Genomic DNA, 13,810 nt, shown 5'->3' with positions numbered 1-13,810 from the left:
CTTCTTCTCGGTATATTTGCAGTTCCCTGAATTATTGTCTGCATGGAGAAAGTATTCATAATTGAGAGGCTGGCATTTAGAGGGTCTGCCTCATCTCTCCGGCGCTAAGCACATGCTGGCCCATTGTTATTGAGAGATTGTTAGGAGAGATCTCTTTCACTATGCAGTAGTAACAATGGGCCAATATTCCAGCATTAGTTTGAGATTGAAGCTGGACTTATCGTATGTAACATGTGGTGATCTGTAAGGCCACAAAACGTGCATACAAGGTCCAGCACACATGATCATTATCATTTCCAGATGAATATTAGGTGTATTTGGAGAGGATGCCCAATTCTGATACATGTTTTAATCAAACTTAGTCACAGTCATATGGTGCAACCACGCATCACTAACTGACCATCTGATGCATATTACACACAAACAGCAAGCTCTAGCCTGATTTACAGTTTCCCATTAAGAGCTTCCAAGGAAAAATATTTATGCGATCATGTGACTGAATTAAGCAAGAATTATGCTTTATTAATATGAAGGTTTTTCCTAAGGTTGATTTTTTTAAATTATTTGCATTGTTTTTAACCACCTCTATCCGTTCTACAGCCCTTCGGTGTGAATCAGCCCGGCCCGTATGTCATGTACACAACGGTGGACTCAAACGGTTATCTGAAGAATGCATCTGGTGAGTACACGACTCCGAAAAGATTGATAATAGATGGGAAATGCATCACATCTTTCTCCTTGCCCAGTATGTTATTGCTAAGTAAAGAAAGATTTGTCAACTTCATCGCTCTGCAGTCATCCATTAAGTACAATTCATATGTCATCCTGTTCATCGAACTATACTAGACATAAAGAAAGACCTTTAGTATGACAGAGTTGTTTTTGTAAGATGTTCTGTTTCCTCATTGCTAAGTGTTTATTTTGTGAGTGCCTCAGCTTGTGTTGTTTTGGCCCTCGAGGATTCTGATAGACCAAGTTCAAGATGGGAGACGGAGAAACGAATGACCCTGTCCTACCTTTCTTAGCAGATAAGATTAACAGCAGACAAAACTTTCTTTTGAGGTCTTTTCTGAAATGCATATCTGACCTTGAGCTCTTAGTGGAGACACCAACAGAAGGAAGGTTTCAGCTTTGTCCTGTGTTGTGCTTGCATGTATGCATGTATGTATCAGAATCCTCATGTCTGGATCTTTGCTGTGGTCCAGTTTTGTGTGTGTGTGCATAAAAGAGAGTAGTGGACTGTACTGAAGAGTTGTTCATATCCTCAGCAGAACAGAGAGCAGGTTGTGACAGAGCTATTTCTAAGATAAATGACTGAATGACTAAAAGGGCCAAAATTATCCTCCGATAACTGGAAATAATGGGTTTTGGGGAGCTTCTGTGCCGCATGCTTAGGAATAGTGATATCTTTTTGAAAAAAAGATAAATTATGTTATGCATTTACCAGACTTTCTGCACAAGTCTCTCAGTTCTGTCCAAAGAAATTATAATCTATCATCTTTTTTATTAAAGTCTCCCTGTAGTCAAGAATTTTATCAGTGAAAACTCATCTTTGAGTACCATAATAGCATATATAAAAGTTTTACCTTTCACAGTAATTTCTTCATGCTTTAAAACAGCTTAAATGGAACTCTACACCCTTGCCTCATTTAGTATACGCGGATCTATGAATATGCAAATTTGTCCTCGCCTCTACTCAATCATACCACTTGGACCATATATATGAATATGCGAATTAGTCCCTGCCTCCACTCTTTCGCACCGCTTGGACCATACATATATATATGTAAATAGATGCCACATTTCAGCAGTTTCCACAATGCATACGTGAACCACGCGTTTGCAGCACTAGCTGAAGCAGCTGTGCCGCAATCGATTCAGCGCAGAGTCTATGCGACATGTAAGGAATAATTGACGACGAGACATTAAATTATTCAAAAATAATGCACACCCAAGATGGTAATGCGGCATGACGTGAAGGACCAGAGTCAATTTTTCTGCTTATACCATGGTTACCACAAACATTGGCGTGGTGCCTATTTTTAAGACATTTGACAGGTTAGGTGTGTGGTTTACAGAAAAATAATCAACACCCATGCAACATTTCTCAACCAATCAGAATAAAGCATTCAACAGGCCCGTGGTATAACCAGTGTTGGGGTAACGCATTACAAGTAACACGCATTACATAATAATATTACTTTTCTGAAGTAACAAGATAAGTAACGCATTACTTTATAAATGTACACATAAATATATGAGTTACTTTTTTTAAAAAGTAATGCGAGTTAATTTTCAGTTTAATTAAAAATATTTTTAATTTTAAAAATAAAATAATTTTCTAAATTAAACTGAACATATTAACGTAAAATTACGCACTCTGTGCTCCTGAGCGGGAACATTTTGAGTTAGAAACGGAGATGGCAGGCCAAAGCTTGACATTTCTGCGATCATAAAAAACACCTGCAAGGCCTCTGCCAAGTAAGAAAAAGTAACGCAAAAGTAACTTAAAAGTAACCTAAGCATTACTTTCCATGAAAAGTAACTAAGTAACGCAATTAGTTGCTTTTTTTGGGGAGTAACTTAATATTGTAATGCATTACTTTTAAAAGTAACTTTCCCCAACACTGGGTATAACCATAAATAATATCTATGGCTCGAACCACTGATCCATGCGTTCAGCTGTGTTGAAGTGATTGGTTACATGTTTCTGACATTGGAAACTAAGACGATTTTAAACCGCGGGAATGAGACTGTCTCCAATTTTATGGAGAAGATACATGGTGTTAAATTATGAATTTGCACATGGCACCAATAACACACATAAACGACAATAAAAAGCAGATTATCCCACAGTGGGGCTTTAAGTAATCTCTCACTAGCAAGAAACCACAAATTTCTGTTATCTTAAATACCTCCCTCCTACCATTGTTTTATATCTTTGTTTTTCACACACCCATGCAGATACAGACATAAGTAGTATCTATTTAAGTAGGCATTGCATCTATAAAGGTTAATTGAAATGGTTGATTATCAAAAGAAATGTCACTTTCACTTCTGTGTCACACTGTGACAGGGTTAAATGACATATTTAGACATAGTGGCTGAAATGAAAATATCACAGTAGGTATGCTTTTCTTGATTGTTTTCGTTTCTCTTTTCTACTACTGCTTTGGAAGCTGAATACAAATGAGCAGAATACATCAGAATATGAAATCCTATCTGGCTATCTGCTCCGCCTATCTGTCTGTATGGTTGTGTCTCTGTCGGTCTGTCTGCTCTTCCTATCTGTCTGGTTGTATGTTTTTCTCGGCCTGTCTGCTCTACCTATCTGTCACTTTGTCTTTGCACAAAGCCTACACAGCAGGTGTATTGCAGATGAATGGCGTCGAGGAGTGACAGTGTGTTGTGAACACTCACACAGAAAACACAGAAGACTTGATAAATAAAAGCAATCACCGTTTGAGCACAGAAACTTTTAGTAGCGAGCCCTTTAGTGACACCACGGCCCCATCGGCCCTTTGTGCTGAATTTCTAACTACAGATTTGTGATCAACGTCCCGCTGTAATTGGAGAGATTGTGCTGGGTGTCTGGGGTCAGTTGAAGGACAGTAATGGGGTGTATGTTGTATGGGGATTGGAAAGCATGGCAGGTTGTATTAGGGCTCTGCTGAGCCTCTTATTCCCTTGGGCTCTCATTGGCCAGTAATGAAACACAGCACAGCAAGACTTATTGCACATTTAGACTGGAGCTCAGGACAAGGGGATGGCGGTATTTCTGCTGCTGTCTGCACTCGTTCACTCTCTTTGTTTGAGGTCAAAGTAACTGAGGACGAAGTAACTTAAGTAACTACAGATGCCATGATGGCACCGTTTATTCATGTGTTATTCTAACAGCAGTTTAAAGCAACTGGATATTTATTTTGCTTTTTCAGAATGTTAACTATTTAAAATCCCTAAGAGAGTTATCTTGCTATAATATTAGAATTAAAACAAACAATTTACAAATAACATTATGCAACTATTATGTACTTAATTGACCTAATTTAACCTACAGTTGTAATATTACTGTACTTCAGCAACCGAAACTCTCTTAAGACTAATTAAAGTTACAGTAATTAGGATACTGTAAACTCTTCAGAAAATCATAAATTATAAAGTGGTTTTATACAATCTGAAAATAAAGCATTTAAAACAAAACAAATACTACTATTTATATTTAAATACATTTAATTTGGAATACTACTTTTTTTTAGCTGCCATCTTTATTTTGCAGCCTGCCAGCTGTCTTCAGCTGAGTGCTTTGGTTGCTGTCATATTTCTGCTTTGTCAGTTGTTGTACGACACACGGTTGTTGTGATATTTGTCCCGCCCCTCCTCCACTATGATTGGACAGCAGTGTGAGAACTGACATTGACGAGCTGAGCTTTTCACCCAAAGTTGAATATTTTTCAACTCTCGCTCTCTGAGTCTGGAAAAAACGCAAGAGCACCGGCTTTTAAAAAATAAAACCCGCTGCGCTTCCATTGTAAACAATTGAAAACACACACCCGGCCACCAGAGTAAAAGCTTTTATAGACGGTTTCATCGGACGCACGTGATACACGTCTGGATCCGAACTTTACTTCCAGTTTTGTTTTTTTTAAGGGTCTGACTAGTTGATAACTGATCTCTTGAACAAATGCCTCATCGAAAATAACAAATGTTTTGGTTTTGTAGGTAATCTATGTGTTGTTTTTTGCTTGTTATATAAATGAACTATGTTTAAAGTACTTTTTTGTTATTTATTATTAGCGGAGTTTACCGGAAGTTACGTGCGGACCGCGACAGCCGCTTGTTTATGTTGTTACTGCTGAAACCATCTATACGTTGCTCAAAATGCCAGGCCGACTGCCAGCTTTTTTTCAGCTGAGTGCTTTTGTTGCTATGATACTTCTGTTTTGTTTATCAGTCGTTGAACGATGCGCCGGTTGGTTGTTGTGATATTTGTCCCGCCCCTCCTCCACTGTGATTGCACAGCTGTGTGAGAGTGACGAGCTGAGCTTTTCACCCAAAGTTGAAAATTTTTCAACTCTTGGCGCTCAACGCAAAAACTGCCGAGTGCTGGCTCGCAGCGCGGACAGAACTCGCCAGCTGCTCACTTTTTTGAAAAGCACTGCGCTTCCATTAAAAACAACTGAAAACATTTTGTGTGCATGCCCGCTAAGGTTGTATTTGAAGATTTCAGATGTAAACCCACTAAGTGAGTCTGGCATGATTTCTTGTTAATTAGCATTTTATAATAGATTCTGCTGGTATATTTAATAGAAAATGAATACAAACCTGTATTTATTTAGTAAATATTTGTAAAAGGCCTGAGGGTGTGATTAAGCAAATTTGACGCGAAAGTATTTGATGACATATAGCAGGGCTATTCAATTAGTTTGTCGTGGGGGCCAGTTCATAAAAAGCATCTCAATTGAGGGGCGGAGATAGAACAGTGATGATGAATACATTTTCTTACATTTAAACATACTAAATGTTATATTTTGAAACTGCATAAAAACAAAATCAGTTCTTTGTACAATAGGCTTTTTCTACAAACATGTATTTTGAAACTGCATTCAACAACATTAGTGCATTGTTAGATGTCAAAGTAGGCTTTTTCTACATCCAGACATGTTCATATGTTGTATTTTAAAATTGCATAACAACATAAGTGCATTGTAAGATTCCCAAGTAAGCTTTATTCTACATTTAAAGAGCTAAATAAGAGTCATATCACATTTATTGAGAATTTAACTCATTTATTCACTTCAGTGCACATAACAAGAAAGTTTATAATATGAAACATAACATAGTTTTATGCAGTTTTTTGTCCAAGCTAATTATTACAGTAGCCCTATTTAAACTACAACAGCCATCTTAATAATTGGAAAACATTAGGCTACCTTCTAATAAGACAGAATATGTTTTTAGATTGCGCAAGAGCAGTAAAATCAGGTGTATGTTTGTAACGTATGTTTGTAATACAGTGGTGCAGGTGCTGGCTGTGAGCGATGGGCGATTAACTGTTACTCGTTTTAATCGCATTTTTGTGTGAGAACGATGACTCGCATAATATTTGAGCCTTTGTCTGCTTTGAATTTTGGAGAAACGGCAGGATCTTTTTGTCTAGTTCACAAAATCGTTTCAACAAGTTTCCTTTATTAAGACATCTAACGTTAATGGCATTGTGGATAAGCATAAACATATCAGACAAACATTGTCGGAAAAGGCAGTGTTTTAAGCTGGAAATACAACAAATAAAGTTAAAGCCATAGAGTCAGCTATCGCGTCTTGAGATGCGGGCGCGAGCGGGGGAGGCGATCGCGTTGAACTTGTGGACCAAAGCGCGAATATAAACATGTGACACACAGCTGCTCGCACCAGTCACGTGACTCGCGCTCTGCAGCTCATGCTGTATGAAACAGACGCACGCGCATCAACTTGTAACTGTAGGGCTCGTTGTCTAACTTACTACATTTATTCTAGAGATGTCTTTTTTACAGACTACATAAAGGGCCGGATCAAATTACCTTGGGGGCCGGGTTTGGCCCGTGGACCGCCAATTGAATAGCCCTGACATATAGTCTGTTTTGAGAGCATTTGGTTAATATTAGTGATGCACCGATGTTTTGATGAATTTGAAACCATCGGAAATAGGACAAGAAAGTCCGATACCGATTGTTTATTAATTAACTGCATAAAGAAATCCATTATATGTAAAAAAAAAAAAATGAGTTAATGTTGTTAATAAAATAAATGCTGAATAGCAAAAACCACCTTTGAAGGTTGTTGTGCTGTCTTATTATATTTGTTTTAGCTTAATTTGTGCCTCTCTTATTATGTTGGTCAGTTGAATGTTAATTAGATCCAATCCATGTTCAGTAAAAATAATTTGATCCAGAAATAAACTAGCTAATAGACCAACTGTAAAGTATTGTATACAAGTGTTTAATATTGGCATCGGTATCGGCCAGAAGTTGTCTGTTTAAATCGGTATCGGCCCAAAAAAATCCTATCGGTGCATCCCTAGTTAATATCATTATTAATATCATTAGGGTGGCGTTTAGCAGCTTTTGCATGTCAACTCTTCATTTGTTAACAAGTAGATAATGCATTACTTAACATGAACTATCAATGAAAAATACTTGTACAGCATTTATAATTCTTTGTTCATGCAATTTCAGCATTTACTATTGGTAAATAATAATCAAGCGTTGTAAATTAATTGTTAACATTAATACATGCATCAAACAAACATGAATAACTGTATTGACATTAACTAACATTCACAAGAATTAGAATTAATACTATATTGTTCATTGTTTGTTCATGTTAGTTAATGCATTTACTAATATTAACAAATACAACCTTATTGTACGGGCGTTACCATTTATTCTGTGCAGTTTTTTCTTTCTTTCTTTCTTGCTCGTGTGTGGGTTATGTCTGTTGCCTTAAGGTAAATCGTGTGTGCGTGCATGCGCACGTGTGTGTGATTGTGTGGGAAGCCTCTTATATCATATCTCAAGATGATAAGATATTTCAGATTGCTGTGTTTTTATGCTTATGTAATTGGACTGACCCTTGCGGTGCTAAGCTAATGAATGAAAGGTGTAAATAACCAGAAAGAATATAAGCGGGAAGGGGTGAAGTATGGTAGCAAACATGAGAGGAAGCAGAACAGAGACTGATGAGGATGAAGAGAAGATCCAGATCGATATGGAGCTCAGGACTGTTCTCATTAATTAGCCAAACGAATGTGGCATATAATGAATCTTCAGAGCCAGGCATACACAGACACAATCTTACGTGTCCTCAGTACACACTCGAGTCCAGACAAAGACAGAATCTGCTGACTTTTTAGCATTTCCTATATTGATTTTGGGAGAAATATCTGCAGAATTTCTGAGGACGGATTTAAACTTGATCAAAATGCAGTAAGCAGAACAGAGATTACTGCATTCTTATTGGTAGCTGAAAGCACAGTTATATTAGCCGAAAAATTCATAACCAAACATCCAAGGGCTAAAGGACGTTCATTAAATTCAGAAATCTGTAAAAGTTTTCTGGAGGCACAGGTTTAGTGTAGGTGTATTTGCTCATATCCAGCTTGCCTGGTTATTTGCACATTATTGTTTCTTTCTTATCTGATACATGTTAAAAGTCAAACGGTTTTGTCTTTATTTCTCCTGGTTGACACTGGAACATATGAGCTGTGAAATGTAGTCAAGCTGAGCCGCAAGAGTGAGAGTTGCGATTAGTATTGATCGGAGCTTTTGGTCCTCGTTGAATCCTCCAATCTCACTCTTCACCGCTGCAAATAGAGACCCTGACACGTACTAGCCCGCCGGATTATCCTCTCTCCTCCGTGTTTCTTTAACCATCTATCCTCTCCTGTGTGAGAAATAACTAATTTTAATCATGCAGCCCTAAAATATGAGCAGACACACTCATCCTGACTCTTAAGTACATATGTCTTTATTACATCTTGATCGTCATGGTGACAGCGCAGAAGAAGGGATTTTTTCACATCTCAGCTTGTGTTACCTTCCCCTCTGTCTCTGTGTCTCACTCCAATCCATCAAAATCACAAAGAGAGAGCATTTACACTCATCACACAAACCGTATCATCTGCTTCCTCCCCATGAAGAGCGATCGTTTTAGAAAAAACTGATAATGACCTTCTTTGGAAGCTCCTTTTTTCTGTAATTGATTTGAACACCTCATTCCTTTCTTTCTACTAGGACGACCCAAAGTCTTTTCATTATGTTTATTGCACGTATACATAGCGAGAGAAAGAGATAGGTTTGATCTAATGTAGATCTTTCTTCCTTAATTGCCACTCTTGCTCTTTCTTTCTCTCCAGCTGTAGCAAGGCCAGGATTCAATGCACCATTATTGGTGCAATAAACTAGATAAAATGGTGGGCAGGTATTACTAATCATTATAGTAAGCAATACAAATATGTAGTGAGAGATATTAATACCATGTACAGCAGTACTAAAGCAATAAGCCACAGAAGACATGTGGTTTTCGTTATTTTACAGCATTTTATTTGATTAAAACATTTTATTACACAGCTCATTGCAATGCTTGATTCTGATTGGTCAGTTGTGACATTTGCAGGTTTGTTATTCCCGGATAACAACCACTTAAAACAAATAGCACAATGTAATCCGGATGCTGCAAATAATTTTGATAGGTACAGTTTAATATTACTAAAAAATTAATGTCTTCAGTATATGACTATGTATATTATATTTACAAATGAATAAACCAAATAGTGTGTTCGTGACATTTGATCGTCTTGTCTTATCTTAAAACCACAAATAATCAGGTTTTCATCAAGAAAAGTTTGCATTTTCGTTAAAAATTAGCAAATAAAATATTTAAGGTTCCTTACCTTTAAAGGGGACATTTTTACAAGACTTTTTTAAGATGTAAAATAAATATTTGGTGTCTCCAGAGTACATGTGTAAAGTTTTAGCCCAAAAAAACCATATTGATAATTTATTATAACATGTTCAAATTTGCCACTTTGTTGGTGTGAGCAAAGATGTGCCGTTTTTGGGTGTGTCCTTTTAAGTGCGAATGATCTGATCTCTGCACTGAGTGGCGGTGTCGTGGTTGGATGGTGCGGATTGGGGGGCGGTGTTGTCCCCTTTTGACATCACGGGGGGAGCCGAATTTTTATGACCTATTCTTTCACATGCTTGCAGAAAATGGTTTACCAAAACGAAGTTACTAGGTTGATCTTTCTCACATTTTTGGTTTGATGGAGGTACTGGGGGACCCAGTTGTAGCACTTGGACGTGGAGGAGGTCAGATTTTCATGATATGTCCCCTTTTAATTATAAGGGAAAAAAAGGCATATAATAAGCAAGATTATGCACAGGCAGCCGGTTGTTATCGCAAAATAAGCCCCTTTAGTTTGATACAGGACCCTCCGCTTTACGTAAAAGTATGGAAAGTTTTATGGAAATATTTTTTATACTGATATTGCTTTATTATGATATTATTCATCTCACGTGAAATGTCACATAAATAATTTTTGCACTGTATGTGAGTGTATAGTCTCCTTCGATTGTTATTTTTATTTGTGGTTGTTTCCAGTTTGGTTCATTTTCCTCTAACTTTTGACCACTGTCAAAGTAATGCTCATTAGTGTTTTAATAAAATTGCATTGTAGATGAAAAACATGTAAACGCTGCTGTAAAGGTGTCGTCTGTTGATAATTCAGGGCTTTGTTGTTGAGGCTCTGCATGTTACTAGTTAGGTTTGGAATTTAATGGCCTCATCTGAAAATTTTAAAAGGGTCTCTGATGGGTGTTTGGTCTTTTTGGAATATGTGACCCTGCCTGTGAAATCCAGGCTAAATTCTTATAGTCTTTTCTAGCATCAAAGTTTGATTTGATTTCACATTGATTTCATTCTTTGACACGACCAGTTAGTATTAAAGATATCAAGGTTATATTTTTACAGAATGTTATTTTCATTATGTTGGATGATTTTATGTAGAAGCAGCAAATCACAAAATAATACTTTAGCTGGGATTTAACAGGCAAGATCAAATATGGTTGTTTGTGTGTTTTGAGGTCAAGAAACTGCTTAAGGCTCCATGGTGAGAAACAGCAGTACCAGATTATCTGCAAGCAGAAGACATTGACCTTAAAATCTAGAAAAGCAAATGCATGTTAGCTCAAAGTCAGATTTTTTGGCATTGAATGTGTATGAAAACATTAAACAAAACAGTATGAAAAACCAAACCAAAGTACTCCCAAACTTTGTTCAGAAAATTATTGAAATTTTAAAATAAGTTTTAATATGAGCATAAAAGATTGTTTGTGAATATTTTATCATGTCATTTAGTCACTCCGGTTGTTTCTCTTCCCCGCACATAATTTCATTCTGGTTAAAGTGGTCGTATTTCTGCTGTTTTTGTGGTGTGATAAGATGGGAATCGCTGTTAGGGCCTTCTGGAAGACTCTACTTATCTTACTCAGAGCAGACACGTGTCGCTACACACAAATCAGTGTCTGGATCAGGCCGCCATTTTGGCTGTGTGGCTCAGCAAGCGTCTATTTCTCTCTAACCTCTCTAATCCCTCAGGCCCAGGCAGCATCGCCACCATTTGTTCCTTTTATCGCTCCACAAGCGCCCGATCGAGAGGGCAAAGGATGGTTTCTATAGCGACGCTAGACCCAAGATCATTTAACAAACAGGTTCGCTTGGGGAGATGATCTGGGCTGTTGGGTTTAGGATGAGTGTGTGTGTGGACACTAAAATCTGCTTTCAATCCATGTTTGAAATGTATTTCTTGTAATCTGTTTATAAAGTGTGGCTAGAGAGTATATTTTTGAAGTTAGAGACCGGTACACTGGTAAACCATTTGTACTTTTTCTCACTTGTTTTTAAAAGTGCTTTCCACCTTTATTAGGTAGATTTAGGATTCTCTCGCTCTCCGTCACGCCGTCTCTCTCTGCATTGCATGCATAAAGAGTGCATACTCTACCTAAATGGTAGTACAGCTGTAGAGGTGGAGTGAATATGTGCACTTGCACTTGTATGGATTGTGGTTGAGTGGGTGTGTGTGTGTAGGAGGAAAGCTACAGCTCTATTAGCGTGTATCACACCTCGGCTTGTACTTGGCTCAATCCTTTTTGTGTCCCATGAGATGGTTTGGACACTCACTCATATGTTGGAAACCGATATGTTTGCTGTCTCTCTAACAAATCAGGCTCTCGCTAAACATCTTACACCATCGCCTGTGTGTTTGTATCTATAAACTATTTGAAGCTGTGTAATGTGGCTCAATTGATTTTTGTTCACTTGAGTAGCGTTGTTAATTGACGAAAACCACTAAAGAACATATCACCATGAGCTTCAACATTTGATTGATTGCAGTGCAATGAAATACGAAGATTATGAAATTTACTTTGTTGTCAAAGTACTTTCTTATCATAACAATACTGTATTAATGAAAGCAAATTCGATATGTGCTATTGCTCTCATTATTTCTTTAAAAAGTTAAAGGGAACATATCATGAAAATCTGACTTTTTCCATGTTTAAGTGCTATAATTGGGTCCCCAGTGCTTCTATAACCCAAGAAAATGTGAAAAAGATCAATACAGTAACTTAGTTCTGGTAAACCATTCTCTGCAGGAATGTGAAAAAATAGGTAATTGAAATTTGGCTCCCCTTGTGATGTCAGAAGGGGATAATACCGCCCCTTATTCCGCACTATCCAACTACGGCACTGCCATTACGTGCAGAGATCTGCTCATTTACATGTTAAAGGACACACGCAAAAACGGCACCTACAATGTGGCAATTTTAACATGCTATGATAAATTATTTATATGGTATTTTGAGCTATAACTTCACATATGTAATCTATTGAAACAAAATATTTATTTTACATCTCAAAAAAGTCTTGTGAAATGTCCCCTTTAAATAAATATATTATTAACGAATAAAATTAAAGCAATAGTTTAATCCTGGTTACCGGCACCTACATCACTTCACACTTGGTATGTCTGATGTGCGCCCACAGGATGAGGATTAAGAAACCTGAATTAAAACAGTGACGTGTATTCTAGCTTCTTAAGGCATTTCTGAAGTCATTATTCAAGTTACACCACAGTGTTTTTTTCTTTTCCTTGTCAGTATTGTTGTTTGATTATGATTAATGACATAGTGGCAAAGGCCTAGTATAGATCTGATATTTTGACACATATTTTGTCCTGCTTAATTATATTAACTTCAGGGAAATATACTGTTTATGGTAATGGCTTACCAGAAATGGCACTTGGACAAAGAAGCACATTTGAATGTTCATGCACACAGCCGCACACACGGAGAACAAACCAGTTCTAAATCAGACAACCCTCGGTACAGAACTGAGCCTGGTACTATAGAAAGGCTTAGTTTTTTGTTTCTTGAATGTTGCCTTTCAGCCTAATGAATCCACAGATCACATACAAAATTCCAGTGCTGCTAATATGTGCCTATATGTCCCCTCTCTGTCTCTTACTCTTTTAGTTTTTGATAAGAAAATCAGGTTACACACTTGTATCTTTGTATCTTACATCTTTGATTTCTGTGAATTCTGAAGCCTGGAGTAAAACCTTTAGGCATTAGCTTCAGTTTGTCCAACACAGATGTACTGGTCTCATTTACATATAAATGCGTATTGCTTCACACCTGATACTTGTTTGAGGTTTTGTGTTTTTCACAGTTTTGTCCGTTAATGTGAGAACACATACAGTACACTTTTTTTCTAAAAGCCCCAGTTGAACAGTAATTAAAGTTTATTAGTCTTTTAAAGATATACTCCAGACAAATATCAAAATTACCCCTATGATTTATTCTCCCTCAAGCAAGATACTTATGTCTATCATCCTTCTTATGTCTATCATCCAGACATTTGGAGTTATTTTAGTAAATGTCCTTGCTTTTCCAAGCTTATAACAATAGAAAACGGATCAGTGAGCAACATCTGACTTTAAACCTCAAAAAAGTGCATTCATCCTTTACAGAGGTAATCCACATCTTCTTAATAAAGGTCTTCTGCGGGTAATCAATGCAATTTTGTAAAAAAATTCCATATTTCAAACTTTATAAACTGTAATAGTTCAAGGTGGTAAGCTAGACCTTTATTTTAATCTCTTGTCTTTATTATCTAATCGCTAGGATTACTTCTGTGAAGGATGAATTCACAGTTGACGGCACAATTGAGTTTCAATTGCAACAAACCACCATCATTGCAATCGATGTTTGCATTT

At 37.1% G+C, this 13,810-nt stretch overlaps 1 protein-coding gene across 1 annotated transcript in view; it reads left to right on the top strand.

Moving 5' to 3' along the window:
- Positions 1–13,810, top strand: part of itfg1 (integrin alpha FG-GAP repeat containing 1) — a 158,943-nt gene that overhangs the window by 126,253 nt on the left and 18,880 nt on the right. The window contains exon 14 of the mRNA XM_055207749.2: positions 601–679. Within this exon, the coding sequence (XP_055063724.2) occupies positions 601–679 (79 nt within the window). The remainder of the gene's footprint in view (positions 1–600; positions 680–13,810) is intronic.

Source organism: Misgurnus anguillicaudatus, chromosome 21 (assembly GCF_027580225.2).
Source record: "Misgurnus anguillicaudatus chromosome 21, ASM2758022v2, whole genome shotgun sequence".
Classification (NCBI taxonomy): Eukaryota; Metazoa; Chordata; class Actinopteri; order Cypriniformes; family Cobitidae; genus Misgurnus; species Misgurnus anguillicaudatus.
Note: the sequence above shows the minus strand (reverse complement) of the source record. Positions and strands in the feature narration are given on the sequence as shown.